Here is an 18,175-nt window from a genome sequence, read left to right on the forward strand (position 1 = left end):
CAACTATAAAAATGCCACTTCAGTATCTATCTATCATCTGTCATTTATCATCTATTAATCATCTATTTATTTTGGGGAAAAGTTATGTTTCCCTATTATAAATAATGCCTCTAAGTTATAAGGCGACATACTAATACTAAAGCGAATTTATCAGGGTTAAGGTTCATACTGCAGGGAACATATGATACTCCAATATTGATCATAATAGACAGAAACATAGATTCGCCTTATAGAGTTTTTCCCCAACCCACAGGCATCTGTGCTGAGACACCAAATGGTTCTCCTTCCAGGCATATGGAGATGAGGTTCAGTCTGTATAAACTTCCCTATTTCTTTTGGTGAAGGACAGCTCTGTATCCCCACTCTTACTGTGATTTCTCCCATTACCTAAGCTAAGGGCTCTGCCTCTGCTTGCCAAGAATTTATGTCCAGCTTCAGAGTGTTCCCAGATCTCTGAATCAGGTTCAAATTATTTTTGTATGTCATGGCAGAAAAGTATGCAAGCCACAACCCAACTGGGAATTAGATACATTTAAAAGTAGATATATTTCAATCAAAGGGCTTGAGAGCATAAACAGTATACACATGTGTCTATGATGTATTTGGGAAACAGAAGACAGATTCTCTCTTTTATAAATGCACTTATTCATAATTAATTTGATAACATTCCTGTATAATGCAATTACATAGAGAAAAAGTATGTCAATTAAGCTGTCTTCTAAAATGAAAATCCATTAAAGCTCTTTTATTAAGCATTCAAGTTTTCTTTTGGAAATATTTTTTCTGTAAGTATTTATGATTCAGAAAACAATACGTGAAAATTTTTCTGGTGTTAATTGATATGTCTGAGATAAGATGTTGCTCTTGAAACTTATCGAAGTATATTTATGAATAACTGGATTTGCCTTTAAATGTTTAATATTACAAATGATGACAGATCTGTATTTAAAGGCAAAAACATTTTCCACATTACAATTGTACAAGCTATTAATGATGAACTTACAAGTTCAGACCTTGAGAAAACTTTAATGTATGTTTGCACATTTGTCAGGTTTTAATTAGAACTACATTCATAATATATAAAGGGGACAATAGCCTTTAAAAAAATTACAAGAAGAATTAGATTTCACATTTGTTTTTTCTGTAATGCACAGCATTGGAACATACAAAAATACACTGAATTCCTGCTTTTCAAATAACAATATAGTGTGTTGGTGATGTTCCCCAATCTCTTAGGCATATTTCAGAGGTCAGAATGAAGATGATCCATAAGATCATAAGGACACACATCCTACTTCCAGCAACTTACTTCTCTTCTTTTCCCACATACCTCCTACCTATTTTCATTTACACTTCCCAAGGCCTTGTAGATAAACTAAGTCCCATAGTCCATAGCCAGTACAGAAGACATCAGCTTTTGGAGATCTGCATTAGCCTAAACCTTACACCTGTAATACAGGACTTGCTAACTAGCTGGGACATCATCAGGCGATAATAGCAACATCACTCATTGGTGCTAACATTCAGCAACCAAGTTCACATGCCGTGCTAAGTTATGATTTGCTTTAAGGATAGTTTATCAAATCACAATTGACTGTATTCATGTCTCAGATGAAACCATAAATCATGGTTTAGGAGTGGGTTCATATGACATGAATAGCCAAAAGCAAATAAATCATAGTATTATTCAACACAAATTCTCTCCCCCAATCAAGTTTACCAAATCAAGGGCAAGGAGTCATCTCACTGTGGCTTCACTTAATGCTGTAACTGCAGAATTAATCAAGGAATTAAAGAATTGTAAGACAGTGTGAAAGAATTAAATCTTGCTCTCAGTATGTTTAGCTTTCCAGTAGCTTTGTATAACCTATGAATTCATTAACAGATAAATACATCCAAAGATACACTTTGTTACATATTGTAGAAGGTATTTTCTGCTTATAGATGGGGTTATTATATACCTTGTACAAATGTTGCTCAAGAGAGGTGTTACTCAATTCATATATGTCCTACTTATGCCCAAGCTTGTCTATGGGAAAAAACTGCTATAGAACTTATTGTAGACTAACGTATCTTTTGCATGAGTGCAGCATTAGTGGGGCAGCAAATGATTCTTCCTTCTTCACACTAAGCCTATTGAACTTAAGTGTTTCATAGCCATCTGACAGCAGTCTTGCTGTTATGATTGTCTATCAAGGTCATATGCCAACTAGGCACCTGCCCACCTCTGTCACTGCCTTACTTGGGCAATGGTGGTTGATTGACATCCTGCTACAAATACCAGTCCAAGTGACAATTGGTTGGCAGACAGCAGAAACAGAGATCAAAATGAGCAAAAGGGTATTTGTGAGATTGGACTGAAGAAGAAATATGGAGAACTTAAACATCTGCTTGCTGCTTTTATATGGCATGCTGTGCAACAAATTGCCCTCTTGTGTTGTGAGGACCTTATCAGTGTGATTAATGTTCAGTGCATAGAGCACGCCAGATAATTAGATTGTTTGAATAAATTTGATTAAGCATAAGTAGTGTGTGAACACAAGAAGGATGGCAAGCACCAGGAGAGCTGAGGTAAATAAAACAGGCTAGAACCAGATAAAATCAGGAAGGAACTGGAAGACAGTCGTCATTTGAAAGCTCCCATCCCTGTTAGAGGAATTAGTAGCTTTCTCAAAATGATAGCGTGAAGGCATTTGGTGAAAGAACTCTAAACTTTCCAGCAAGTATGTTATTTCTTTTGTTGTATACCAAAATATAAAAGGGTTCACATACACTAGACCAGTGTTTCTCAACCTCAGCAACTTTAAGATGTGTGGACTACAGCTCCCAGAATTCCCCAGCCAGCCACATCTTAAAGTTGACAAGGTTAAGAAACACTGCACTAGACTAAGATATGACTGACTTGTTTGTAGCTCACTGTATTGTAAGCTAGTTCAATTAATTTATGGCTCAATGGTTATCTTGCGTGACATGTTTACCCATGATAAACTTAATCATGACTTACCAATTAGGCTAATTTTATGTGATTGCATGGCACACAGCATTAGACTCTAGAATCTTTTTTATCATTCTTAATTTTCTCTCTGGCTCAAGGGCTATTTTTATTAGACTCTCTCAGTGGCATTTATGTAGCACAACAAGCAATTAAGGCTGAATCTATGACGCCCACAGTATTGCATTTTCTCTACACAATCTTGTTTCACTTCTGTCAGTTTTGATCTGTTAGCATTTCAACACTGTAGTTAACATTAGTGTGCTAGCCATAATATTGCAAGTTGTGAGACCCAGGGGTTCAGGAGATATTGAGGATGAGTACAGCAAATCATTGTGCCCTCCTCTTGGTGACTTATTTGCCTCTTGACTCTAATATAAACATATGGATAGTATCTACATGAGTTGAGAAAAAAGATCGTTCTGCCAAGAATTTGCATCTTCTATGTCTTACTCAAGAAAAGTATTAAGAGAAAATATTGGTCAGTTGAGACCACATAATCAAAGGATACCTAAATAAGAAGAGTTTCAAAGGGAATATTTCTCTCCACCATTTTTCTTTGCATGTTATTGTTTCTGCATTCTCACTTTGATCCAATAGACCAGGGTTTCTCAACCAGAATTCTGTGGAACCCTAGGGTTCTGCAAAAGGTCACTAGGTTCCCTGGGAGATCACAATTTATGTAAAAAATTATTTCAAATTGGGCATCTACACCTTAAAGAGGTAAGTTTCATTCTTTATTTTTAGTTTAAGAACACTGTTAATGCATATATACAGGCCTACACATAAAACAAATATAATAATTTTGTAACTTCTGGCCTATTATTTGAGCCTGAATGTGCAGGGGTTCCCCGAGGCCTGAAAAATATTTCAAGGGTTCCTCCAGGGTCAAAAAGTTGAGAAAGGCTGCAATAAGCTGTCACTTATATGAATGGACAGTTTGCAGGCCAACCGTTTCAATCAGTCAAGAACCATAAAATTTACATATGAGGATTCTTGTGGATGATAGATTTTATGAGTTGTGATTCATCCAATTTTATCGTATTTTACTAAATGATCTACAACAACAAAAAATTGCAGGTTAGCATGATCCTGTTCAGGGAGTCCAGCCATATATTCCATTCCTCCTTCTCAAATTGTCATAATTTGCAGTGCATTTTATGTGCTTAGCCTTCATTGTGCTGGGCTTGAGGATGGATATCCCTTCCAATGTTTCTTGTTGTTGATATGAGATTATTTTTTCACATTTCTCTTACGTACTTGAATTGTTGTTGTTGTTGTTTATTCGTTTAGTCGCTTCCGACTCTTCGTGACTTCATGGACCAGCCCACGCCAGAGCTTCCTGTCGGTCGTCAACACCCCCAGCTCCCCCAGGGACGAGTCCGTCACCTCTAGAATATCATCCATCCATCTTGCCCTTGGTCGGCCCCTCTTCCTTTTGCCTTCCACTCTCCCTACCATCAGCATCTTCTCCAGGGTGTCCTGTCTTCTCATTATGTGGCCAAAGTATTTCAGTTTGGCCTTTAATATCATTCCCTCAAGTGAGCAGTCTGGCTTTATTTCCTGGAGGATGGACTGGTTTGATCTTCTTGCAGTCCAAGGCACTCTCAGAATTTTCCTCCAACACCACAGTTCAAAAGCATCGATCTTCCTTCGCTCAGCCTTCCTTATGGTCCAGCTCTCGCAGCCATATGTTACTACGGGGAACACCATTGCTTTAACTATGCGGACCTTTGTTGTCAGTGTGATGTCTCTGCTCTTAACTATTTTATCGAGATTTGTCATTGCTCTTCTCTCAAGGATTAAGCGTCTTCTGATTTCCTGACTGCAGTCAGCATCTGCAGTAATCTTCGCACCTAGAAATACAAAGTCTTTCACTGCTTCTACATTTTCTCCCTCTATTTGCCAGTTATCGATCAAGCTGGTTGCCATAATCTTGGTTTTTTTGAGGTTTAGCTGCAAGCCAGCTTTTGCACTTTCTTCTTTCACCTTCATCATAAGGCTCCTCAGTTCCTCTTTGCTTTCAGCCATCAAAGTGGTATCATCTGCATATCTGAGATTGTTAACGTTTCTTCCAGCAATTTTAACTCCAGCCTTGGATTCCTCAAACCCAGCTTGTTGCATGATGTGTTCTGTGTACAAGTTGAATAGGTAGGGTGAGAGTATACAGCCCTGCTGTACTCCTTTCCCAATCTTAAACCAGTCCGTTGTTCTGTGGTCTGTTCTTACTGTTGCTACTTGGTCGTTATACAGATTATTCAGGAGGCAGACAAGATGACTTGGTATCCCCATACCGCTAAGAACTTGCCACAATTTGTTATGGTCCACACAGTCAAAGGCTTTAGAATAGTCAATAAAACAGAAATAGATGTTTTTCTGAAACTCCCTGGCCTTTTCCATTATCCAGCGGCTATGACTTACATATTAGGGAAGGAGCTTCTTTTTGGATTAATGTAGTGGCTGTGAATATACTCAATGCTTCCCCCTCGTGGTCATTAATACTGGCAATGCAAATTATATGCATTCTCTATTTCTCAAAGAAGTGAAAACTATCCACCTTTGTTTTCTTTAGAAGTTATTGAAGGCTTACTGGAATTCTAGTACAGTAGTAGCTATTATTTACCTATGAGTATATCTGGTGATTTACAACTTGACACTCTCCAACTCCCAAGTCTTTAAAGCTGTCCAAATCTCAGCTCTGTAAGATTCTTGCTTTAAGATAGACCATGTAATCCCCCATAAAAGGAAACAGGAAAAGATGCCCTCCTTCTAGAAGTATCTAGCTTTAGTTAAGGTTAAGTTAAAAAAAAAAAAGGCAAGTCCAATGCAGACTAGGTTCAACCATCTTGCTAAATCGTAATTAGGCTAAACACAGCTTAAACTTGGTTTGATCCACAATTGGCTGGATTCACACAACACACCAAGCCTTAAATCATGGTGGCTTAAATTACAATTACAAATTACATAGCTTACAAATTATGCTTAGCAAAAAAACCAAACTAATCATATGAAGGGTTAATGCAACGTATTAAAAACCACCAAATTGATGCAAATGATGTTCATGGTAGATTTCAGGCCTCCCATCTTTCTCTTATAATCAAGTATTACCAAGGTGGAAGGGGTATCAAAAGTTCATCAAAATTAATTTTGAATTTGAAATTAAAATACTGGCTATATGAAGAAGCCATGTTTATTTTGTTTTGTGCAAAATCAGACAATGGAATAGCTCAGTTGAAAAGAAACTGAATTAATTTCAAGAAATACCCATGATCATAAAAGGCCAGCCTTTGGAACAAAAAATGTCCCTTTTATTTGTACTGCTATGGAATTCAAAATCATTTTGATGAACTTTTTTAAAAAATAATTTTATTGAAAATTTTAATAACAGTAGTAAAAGAAAAGCAAACTAAACTCAGAAAAAGAAAAAGAAAGAAAAAGAAAACAGAAAGTACAAAGAAAAAAAGAGGAAGAGGAGGAGGAAATAAGAAAAGGAGAAAAGTATTTAAAGAAGTGACTTCTGATCGTAACAAGTACAAACTTATAATTCTTCACCCCCTATAAGGTTATATGCAAGTATCTCCTCTTCCTATAACTCATCCCTTGTTCATACACAAATCCATAAATCATCAACATTTCTGTCCTGGTGTCAACAAAAAGTCTATAAAGGGTTCCCAGAGCTTTATAGAAATGTATTTTATTTTAACCATGATCAAATAAACCAATTTTATATTCCTTCCTTTGACTTCTAACATCCTTAGTCTTTAATTCATTCAGATGTTGTTGTAGGATTTGATCTCTCTTCAGATTTTCTTTTTCCCTTTTCTTCAAGGCTTTAGCAAACCTCTTTTGTAAATCCAGTAAGGAGTCATTATCTGGGTCATTCTCTTGGCTTATCATTTCTATTTTCACTTTAACTGTCATTTCTGTTTTATAATCCACCTTTTTTTTAATTTTCCAGTATTTCAACTATTTCTACTAGATGCTCATCTAGATCAATTTAGTGATAGTTCACATATTACATTAAGCTATAATATGGTTAGTTAGTTTGTTTTTTGCTAAGTATAATTTAGCAAAGTGTAATTTAGCTCCTGTCACCAAAAACAGAGCGGTATACATCTCAGTCTCTGTAAATTGGGTTACAAATGATACTATAACAAGAAAACAAATCAATAACATTACACAACCTATAAACAGCACTGGGAACAATAATATAACCAAAAATCAAAAGACCTTCCACTGAAGATCACAGCATTCCATAATATACAGAAGAAGAAAAAAGAGCATTTGAAAGTTTGTGTATTAATGCTTGAAATCATTATTACTGTTGTAATTATTACTTAAAGCAAAGCTATTAAAACTAGAGTGGAAAAATAAGATAGTGAAACTGAAAAAGCAGGTAGTTCTTCTTATAGGCTTCTGTCATGCATCCTACATCACTCCCTATTAGAGAAGAGTCATCACAGGGGTATACAGTATGTGGGGCAAAATAAATGTATTTGTGCTGCTTGAGACAAAAGGTAGAACAGAGTTTCCTTATTCTAGTTATAAAGCAATTGGACTGGCTGTTGAAGCCTGTACCAGTATTGCAATGGGGCTATGTCCATCAATCCGAAGGCAATGTTAGCTTAGCAGGTAAAGGTACCTATTATAAAGCTTTCAATTTTTCAACAATGGGAATTGATGATCAGTTTGCCATGGGGACCATTCCCTCCGCCTTCTGCATTTACTAAAGAAGATGCTGCCAGCAGTGTTTGTGCACCTACATGTACAAAAGTGGAGAGCTTGGACTGCAACACTATGCCCACCATCTTCAGATTTTGGTTTTGATTCCCCCTGTAGATGCCGCTGAATGCTGACATGGAGAGTTATTCCCATTCCTTCTGAGGCAGCTACTTTCCTTAGCCTGTGGGTTAGGCTGGCATTGGACCATGAGTAATAAACCATTACTACTGATAACATGCTTGTAATTTAGATGGGAGTTGAGTTGTGCAAGGAGACAAGCTGGGTGAACTGTTGCCACACATGCCTTTAAATGAATATCTGATAGGGCTATGCCTATTTTAAAAAATTCAGAAGAGGTGTTTTGGCACACACAGGAACACAAGCAGAGCATCTGCATTTTTTCAGACTTCTATGGGATGATAAGATTGGAAGGGAATTTCCTCTTATTTTACTGTAATGCGTGGATATGATTTTGTAATTGTTTAATTTACATCACGATCAAAGTTTATAACCTTGGAATGGGCCTCCTAGTAAAGATTTTTTGTTGTTCTATATGAACTGCTGTGTCCTGCATTACTTCATTCAAAAAGTAGTGACCAAAATAAGGGTGTACTGTGTATACAGAACTTCTTGATAAATGGCTGATGGGTAGATATGAACAACAAAACCAGAGGGCAGCAAAATTGCTCCCGAGTAAAAGATAATTCAGTCTTTGGGAAGTCCCCCCTGAGGTGACAGGACACAATTGATGGCAAAGGTACAGTCACTGGCAGACTGTAAGCAGCTGTTCCAAGACTACTGCAAAGAATTGAAGCTTGGTGAAAAGGAAAATCTGCCAGCATTGGTGACATTTCTGGAGGTCTACATATAGAAGGATTCAACTGGACACCAACAACCATGATAAATGTAGGATGAATGTGGAATATAAGGAACTGAAAGCTAAGTGCAAATAGCTGGAAGGGAAAACAAAAAACAAAAAAACAACAAAGGGAAACTGAGAATCTGAAGCAGCACTTTTTTTTACTGCCACAGATTTATCAGGCCTCCTGGCTGGATGCCCAGGCATTGGTGGGAAAGACTTCAGCTGAGATTACCCAATTAAAAAAAGGAAAACTAGAAGGTAAGCTGCAAAACTCAATTTATGGACTTAAAAGGTTGATTCAAGGATAGCCTTTAAGGACTACTACTCCTGATAAAAAAGCTAGCGGCTGTTAACAGATTCCAGACCTTAAAGAAAAATCAAAGGAAAAAGTTCTTCACATTGTTAACTTTACCTGGAGCCTTGAGATGGCTTTTCCTTGCAGCTGTGAAGAACCTGTAGAGACTAAGGAAGATGATCTTGAAAGGAATATGCAGGACTCATTCATTACCTAGGCAAAAGTGGCTGAAGCATTTTTAAGTCCAGAACAAGTCTCTGACTTGTCAGCCCCACTAGGTACCTCAGACCAGGAAATCAACTCCACAGAAAGGCTAAAACTACTTTTATTGAGATTGACTATAATAACAGAATCTTGCAAGTCTGATTGTGCTGTACCTCCTCCTCCTTCTTATACTTCAGTGAATTAGGGAGGCATCTGTCTGAGTTGCTTCTGAATATTATCTCATTCTGCTTAAAAAATGATTCAGTCCCTGTTGCCTAGGTAATGGTTCCTGCATATCTCTGTCCTGGTCATCTTCCCTAATTTCTAAAAAAACTGAGTATTTGGATTTGGACTTTTGCAGTCTCAAAGCTGTGGCTACTACCACTAGGCCTACTGTGGAGGAGGAAGGATAGAAAAACCACTATCTCTACTCAAACTAAAGAATTGTCACTCAAAGATTTGACTTAACTTGCAAAAAATTCAGGCTCTCTGATTCCCCCAGGATTTATCAGCTCAATTAATATGAACAACATGGAATATAAATAAATTAACAATGTATCTGCTTGTTCTAGAATTTCCCATCACTTTTGAGCATTGCTTTGTACACTCCACTAATGCTGCCACTGAAAGTGGCAATGGCAACTGGGTACAAATTCTGGAGGTCTAAATATCAGCATGTAGGGCAGCCAGAATATCAGGAAAGTTATTTTAAAAAGCATCTTGTAATTTTCTGTGTTGTTCCTGAGAAAACTGCATAGAGGTATTCATTCAGGTATTCAGAAATTGAGCTTAACTTAAATGATAGATATTTCAAAAGCGTTTAAAAATATATCATTAATGTGATTTTTTTTTATAACAAGTGCCTTCACCATGTTACATATAACATGTAAAACATCCTGAAGTTCCATTTATCCCAAATCAAAATTCAAGGTTTTATGAAACCTGTACCATATGTCAGTAGAAGGCAGCAGAAATTCAAAGTGAAGACAAAATGCAGAGGCAGCAATTTAAGCCATAACAAAATTTCCAAAATATTTATTATGGCAACCTTAATTGTTAATGCTAGGAGCAAAATAGCATGCAAGTATCTTATTCCCTAAGTATTACTAATGAACAGCTGAATCCAATATGCTCCAAGCTGTATAAAAAATAACTATGCCAACTATAAGAAAAATTCTAAAATTCAAGTTGGAGAAATAAGCATGTACAATAAAAAAAACATACTGTGCAAACTTTTCTTCAGAATAAACCAGACGGGCCTTAAACTGAGATAGAAAAGATGCCAAACGAACTTCTGGGGAGGAAAACAGTAATTTATTAAAGCAGCAACTGTACTTTTTAAATTGTTACTTTAATTTCCTGTTGCATGTTATTTTTAAATTGACCCAGATGTTTTATGTACATCTTGTGCCCCCTTTAATATGTACCGAAGCCTATGAATAGTTTTAGTCACAATCCCATTAAATTATCTTGGAATTTACTGCCAAATGCTTCAGTGTGCTCCCATATATATAAAGGTAGCAAGCATTTTATCCTTCTTTCTTTACTAAATTTGTATTTATAATGTAGATATCTTCTTGGGAAGATGAATAATAGGGTGTATTTTCTTTTCAAGTCCAGTACATAATAGTAGACATTTTAATATTTCTGATTAACTGAAAAAATAGGATATATATCAGCCTTCCTAGAACCACAGTTTACTCCATTATCTCAATTTTATGGATTTGCATAATACATACAATCAAATTAATCGTAACAGCTGGATTTGCACAAGGCTAAAATGCAATTGGCTACTTCATTGTTGAGTGTCCGGGTGAACACGTCTTTTAACGAAGTCTATGGAACTAAGCAACGCTGAACTTAATAAGAATGATTTCTGAATATTTACTTTGCGCTGCTAGAATCCCACAAATAACCCCGAAGAAACTGCAAATATAGCCTTCTTCGACCTGGGCGCCCTTCAAACATAGAGACTTCAACTCTCATAATTCTCAGCATTGGCCGTACTCTCTAGGAATTCTGGCAGCTTGTCTGCCCCTCCAGAGGGCGCTGAAGTTAGAAAGGGCTGAGCTAGAGAAACCAACCGCTCGTTTGCAATGGAGGCATACAGGCGCACGCAGCCAACTCTGAGAGCAGGAGCGCGCACGCGCCCCACGTTTTCTGGCTGGGGGGCGGGGCTGCGGACGGAGAGAGGCTGGAAAGGCGGAAGTTATGCGCTGGACCTGCTGGAGTCCCCAGGTGAGGAAGAACAGGTGTTGCGGTAGGGCTCGGCGTGGGTGCAGAAGAAAGCGCCCCATGAAGCCCAGGTGACATCCCAGGAGGGCATCCTGTCCCTCTATTTGAGTAGGCGCCGTGACCTGATAACTAGCTTCGGGGAAGCCTAAAAACCAGGACTACTTGCATACCTAATAGGCTAGTGTAGTTTGGCTAAATAAACCCCGTGACAAAAATGTGGAGATTAGCTGCAATAGCAGCAGCGTTTTCAAGCGAAGAGCTCCTGTGTATGAAAATTGCACTACATAAGTTTGGAAAACCCATTTCTGTTGTGACCCCTTGTGTCTCTGACTCGTCTCTCCCACTGTGTTTTGGGCTCAAACCTGTATAGAAGTTGCACTCAGTGTCATAGAAATTCACATTTTCCTTAGTGTCTTATAAGCTCCTGCTAAGAGATACTTAGGGATAATTATAAGCTGCCACTCCCAAACATTGTTGAATTAAAACTATAATTTCTACCTACCATAAGTAATGTTCATGGAAGGTGGTGGGAATTGTAGCCCAACGCAGTGGTGCTGGGTGCAGAAGGCTGTTTTGTGTTGTGACACTAAACATTTGATGCCTCAAACAAGCTGCACTGTGATTTGCTTGTTTGAGGCATCCCATTGCATAAATCCAGCCACAGTTAAAGATTTAGTACTATGTAAGCCAGCTAGTTGTGGCTTATTAATTAAACTGTGATTAGGAAAGCCATAGTTAGAGTGATGTGTGAGCTTGGATATATTTTCATGTGTGGTATACAAGTACAGGGCGCTAACCTTCCAAGAAGTTGTGAAAGAAAGAGCGCAGATAGCCCTGTGTTAGAGAAGAGCCTCATTTTGTGTCTCCCAAAATTCTGATGATGAGAAACACAACCTGCAGTGGGAGTGTTCAGATATGCTTAGTGTAGGTTAAGAGGAAAAAAGAAAAAAGAAAAAAAACCTTGCCAAACCCAAGAAAAAAATAGAAAATCCTGATATTGCCCATACTGTATGCGCTGGGTACAACCCTGCCAAGTGTGATCCATGTTCTCCCTACCCCACAACTAGATTGTTCCCCCCTCTTGGTTAATGTTTGAAACTATTGAATAACAGCTGCTTTTTAAAAATACTATTTTATAACAATAAAATTTGTGGGCAATTTTCTACACAAATATTAGTGAAGTTCAGCATTAGGAACCCTAGGTTTATTTTATTTTTATTATTTTTTACTTTTTATTCCTTCCAACCCGACAGAACGTTGGAACAAATTGTATAAAGGTGCTAAGTACTTTGCCTATTAGCAGAACAACTCTCAAGAAACAAAAGGAAAGTAGACCAGACTTGGTGTGAGGAGAGGAACCAATAAAAGGAAGATTACATTTCATGATAATACAGAACTAGAGGGGAAAATATCCTGTACAGTAATGCATCCTTCAGGAGAGTTGGGCAATCGCTTGGAATAGTATATTGCTGACTATTCCATTCTTCCCTCCCTCCCTCCCTCTCTCCCTCCCTTCCTCTCTCTTCTCAATCCTGTAAACTAAAACAGAGCTGTTTTAAGGGGTTGAAATTAATCCCAGAAGCTGTGCTCTGCATGCTTTGCTGCACTGCTAGTCTTTCCAACCTAACAGAGTGCTGGAAAGAATTTAGTAAGGGCTAGGGACCCTTTTTTATCAGCAGGATAAAAAAAAATCCTGCAATGCAACCTTATGGAAGAAGCAGTTGAGCAGTGGCTCAGAATGCTGCTGGGTGCTCCTTTTTAAAGTTCCCCTTCCTCCTCCTTCCAAGTCACATGATCCAGAGCATATGCAGCCTGCCCTCTGCTTCCCAGTGTGTATACTGACAGAGATGCAATATGCATGTACACAGAGGCAACATGTATGTGCACACTCTGCTTAGATCTTCCTTTCCCTACCTTCCCCTCTCCCTCTCCCATATACACAGCCTGATTGGCCCAAGGGGAGAATGTGCAGACACATTTCAACATACTAATTCATAATACACAAGAAAATACAGCTGCTTCCTATGGCTACTGTTGGTAAGAAGCTTGCAAAAAATTCCAGAAACCGTGTTCTGTATACTTTACCTATCTTGCTGTATACATAGAATTCAACATACACAGAATCAATGGTCCCTAAAGTGTTCTTTGTTACCTTTTTAATGTCAGGCAAAATGCTTTGTCCATAACATGTTTCCTATAATCTGAGTGATTTCTGTGAGGCAGTATAGCTTTGCATAGCTGCAAAATGGCTTATTTTGAAAGTACTACCACAACATCCTATGCTTAAAAATACTGCAGGGCACAATTATACATTTTCTAATTTCATAGTATGCAGCACAGATAATGCATTTCTTCTGTGTGATTCAGTAGGTTTATTCTCTAATATGTGTATGAGTACATTATGTTGTCATATACTATATTTAAAACATGCCTTCTGGCCTCCAGTAATTAAACACTGTTATGGAAGTCACTATCTTTATATGCTTAAATATATTTCTCTCTCTCTATATATATATATATATACTTATGTGTATGTGTGTGTGTGTGTGTGTGTGTGTGTGTATGTATGTGTTTATATACATACATACATACATACACATACTTGCTTTTCTGTAACTGTAGAGGGAATATTAGAATACACTTGAAAAATCCCCAGATATGAAGAATTACTGAATCGTGTCTTATATTATACTTTATTCTTCATGCAAAAGTATATGGTGTAGTTAAAAAATGATTTTGCTACTTTCATTTTAGAACTTGAAATGTCTAACAGAAGCATTCTCATGACTACAGTTGGTTGTATAGAGGATCTACTATATAAAAAAAAATACCAAGATATTGGAAGTCATCTTGAATACCTTGAAACTGTTGATATGACTATAAATAATCTCCAAGAGACTGATACTGCCAAAGCTGTTTTCCAAATCCTCAAGAACTGTCCCTCTGTAGTACTGAAAAACAAGGCTAAGCATTTACTGTCAAAATGGAAAACGCTTTATAAAAAATACCAATCAATGCCAATCAAACCAGGACCTAGTAATATGGAAGAATCTTTTGAAAATGATCAGGTAGTTTTGGAGAATATAAACTTCTGTGAAAAACAAGGCCAGCATGAAAAAGTAGATCCTGTCAGTTCTAACCATTGCCTGCCATCAGAAAACAGTTCAAAAGCTATTAGAAGTAATATGCAAGAGGATGATGCAATTCAACCAGAACACCTGGGAGTCTCATGCTTGGTTAGCAAAACAAACCCATTGGAGGATCCCATTATAGCTCTGCGGTGTAAATGCGTAGAGCTTCTTTGTGAAGCTTTGCTTGACTCTTCAAGAAGCAATGAACAAAATGAAAAGCCTCACAAAATAGCAGAGGAAATCGAACAGCACATTTTTGCAATTTACACTAAAAATAATAGAAAATACAAAAACTGCATCCGGAGCAAAGTTCTAAACTTGAAAAATCCTAGAAATTCTCATTTAAGGAGTAATTTGCTTACAGGGGCTCTTAATCCCAAAACGTTTGCTGATATGTCTGTGATGGAAATGGCACACGATGAACTGAAACAGCTCAGGACTTCATATACAGAATCATCTGTTCTGGAACATCAGCTCCCCCAAAATATCAATGGTACACATACAAGCAAAATAAAATGTAGGCACTGTGAAAAATATGATTGCACTGTTACTGTCATTGCAAGGGGAGCCCTTTTCCTTCCTGGTTGGGTGCAGAATACAAATCCAGATGAACAAATGATGACTTATGTAATTTGTAATGAATGTGGAGAGCAGTGGTACCACAGCAGATGGATCTGTTTGTAATTGTACTTTAGAGGAAGTAAATATAAAATATGAAGGTAACCCAGAGCAAACATTTGAATGTGGAAGTACTTTAAGTGCTCGAATGGTTTTGTAGTGCTATAAAATATGGATGTACATTACTGGGCAAATGATTGTAAAATATTGGAGATTGTCTAGAAATCAGAATATGACTCAAACCAATTCATAATAACAAATCAACATTGCTATAGTACCAACGATGTCATGCAATTTACAAATATAGGATATTTTAAAAGTACTTGTTAGGCTAGTAACTTTCTACATTCATCTGAAGGCTTAAATTTAACTAATAGTTGGCCAAACTCTAGGAATGGAGTTTCCTGACTCTTTCGCAATCCTTGAAATTCCCTCCCTCTTTTGATAGTCCTCATGAGGAGACCCAAGAGTTCAAGTCATGCAATGTTCTTGATATGAAGGCAGTGTTGTTTTGGCAATGGGGATATTCATTCTGCATGATACCAGTTCAAGCTGAGGGTAAATTTTAATTAATTTTATGTCTTTCATATTTTAATTATAGTTACGCATTTTATAGTTTATTATTAATGGAAGAGCAGAACATAATATTAGTCTGGCCACAACAATGCACCTTCTGTTAACCTTCCAATTAGATTACTGAAAATATACCATACATACAGTATCTCTGCTCTTGAAGATGTTTGATAAGTATCCATAACTAAATTAATACTGATGATGCAGCTCAGTGTACCGATATCATACCAATACTAAAAGAGCTTTATTAACTGCCTGTTAGTTTCTTGAGCCAATTGAATATGCAGAGTCTTAACCTTTTAAAGACTTAAGTAGCTTTAGATGATGAAGGGGGTGCCTTTTCCCATAGCAGCCTGGGTATCTGTAAGATCTTTCTCATGAACCTTTTCCATCAAACACACGAAGCTTATATCCAAGGAAGAAGTTTTCCCATCAACATAGAGGTTTATTTAACGGAAATGTTACGTACTGTCATTGAGACTTCAGGCAAATAAGCACATTTTAGTAGCTGTTAAATATATAACAATCTTTTAAATAATTATTAATAAAGATGTCAGTTTCATTAAGAAATGTGTTTTGTATTTCCTGCACTAAATTTGGCTTTAGAGAGAGAGATACAGGCTACTTGTCAAGTTTCTAGTCAGTCACACAGTACTGTTTGGTGCTGCAGCTTTTGTGAAGAATGATGGATTAGATGGATTTTATTCTAAGCTATCCAGAAACTTTTCATCATGTCTTAATAAATAGATCAATACAGATTTGTTATGTTTGATTTCTAAGTGTACTTCCTTTTTTGTAATTTTGAAACATGTTAGTGGATAGTGGGCTAATTAAAACAAAAAACCTTGTAAGGAGGTTGACAAAGAGCAACCAGGAAAATGCATAGCACTGGCAGCTTAGATAAAGTGTAGTATGTATCATACTGAAAATTCTAGCTGTGTAGTAACTATTTGGCCAGAACAATTAACTTTTTATTCATCAAACAAGACTTTCTCTCTTTAATCAGGAACTAGTTAGGTTGGGCTGGTTTTATTCCAACATTTGTTTTAATCACAAAGTAAAAGGTGAAATGCTTTCTTAAGAGCTAATATATAAATGTTGCCAAACATGTTCAGAGTATTTGTATTAAGAATAACATTATTTTAGTAATGCAATATAGATAAACATGGTGGTTCTGGGTGTTCCTTATTAGATTCATCTTTTGTTCTAAGCTTTTCCACTAGTGCAGTCTCACATAATCCTGCCAATGAATACAGATTACTAAATAATGTTAGAAAAGGACATTAAATTTCTTTTAAAATAGTTGATAAATGAATTGAAGCCAATACTTATTTAAAACTTACTATTTTTTACTTCTGGAAGACTATTAATTGATTGAAGCACCTTAAAGACTAAAACATTTATTATGATTTAGGTTTTTGTGTTATTACAGTTTACTGCCTATCTGAAAAATGTGCACATATACATGCATACCTATCATGCTAATCTCTTTTGGGATAAACAATATTATGTAAAGTTCAGAAAAGAAGTGAAAAATAAGTCAGAGAAATTAAAGCAATGAAAAGAAAATTCAGTATAACAAAATTGAGCTTAGTTCAACATCATTCATGATACCTCCCCATATGTTCCATATCTTCTGTCCTTGCAAACTATCCTTGCTTCTATAGTATCCATGCTTCTATTCATGCATTACCTTTGGTTCTTAAAACTTTAAGGACCATCATCAACTCATCTATCCACAACTTCCTCAGTTTTCCCCTACTCTTAACCCTGTATACATTTGTGATTAATTCCTCCTTCATTCTTCGCATGTGACCAAACCACTTCCATGTTCCCCTTTTATACTATTTGTTCAATTTTGTATTCAATACACATTCATCCAGCACCCATTCATTCTTGACCCCATATTTTCTTGTTTTATCACACACTGCATTGATCTTACGATTTTCCTGACATACCCAGCTCCCACTGTTTTATATCAAATTGGGCAGAAGCATTCTTCTACCTGGCCATTTCCACTTTTGACAAACGTTCATTTCATTCAAGTGACTTGTTATCTCTGTCACAGCATCTGCACAACTTAAAATTTCTCTATCCTACCAGCATTTGTACATATTCTGCTAAGGTAGATAAATTCATCTACTTGTTCTATTTTTAAAATTTGTAACTATCAATTGTTCACAGCATTTTTCCTGTCAAAAATAAATACATTGGTCTTGGGTACATTTCAGATCCATGCTCTTTGTTCCATACTGTCTGTCATTTGCTGCAAATCATTAGGACTGTAAATCAACCACATAGCATTGGCTGAGAATAAACATGCACGTACATTCACATCTCCAAGTAATATATCGCTAACATTATCACAAGCAGTCCTTGTACATTTATCCATAAATACATTAAACAATCAAGGGAATATCACAGATCATTGTCTTATTCTCATATATTGTTTATAATGTTCTCATCATGCAGTATATTGCTTTTAGTGCATTCAGCAAACAATTCAAAATCCAAACCTATCCTACGCTTTAAATCAAATATAC

At 36.7% G+C, this 18,175-nt stretch overlaps 1 protein-coding gene across 1 annotated transcript; it reads left to right on the forward strand.

Moving 5' to 3' along the window:
- The first annotated feature begins 11,162 nt into the window (after positions 1-11,162).
- Positions 11,163-16,390, forward strand: TCEANC (transcription elongation factor A N-terminal and central domain containing). Its single transcript, XM_063305097.1, has 2 exons — positions 11,163-11,313; positions 14,065-16,390. Exons 1-2 carry the CDS (start codon positions 11,172-11,174, stop codon positions 15,123-15,125), a joined length of 1,203 nt encoding a protein of 400 aa, XP_063161167.1. The 5' UTR covers positions 11,163-11,171; the 3' UTR covers positions 15,126-16,390.
- The last annotated feature ends 1,785 nt before the right edge of the window (positions 16,391-18,175 follow it).

The sequence above is a fragment of the Candoia aspera genome, chromosome 5, assembly GCF_035149785.1.
Source record: "Candoia aspera isolate rCanAsp1 chromosome 5, rCanAsp1.hap2, whole genome shotgun sequence".
NCBI classification, from domain to species: Eukaryota; Metazoa; Chordata; class Lepidosauria; order Squamata; family Boidae; genus Candoia; species Candoia aspera.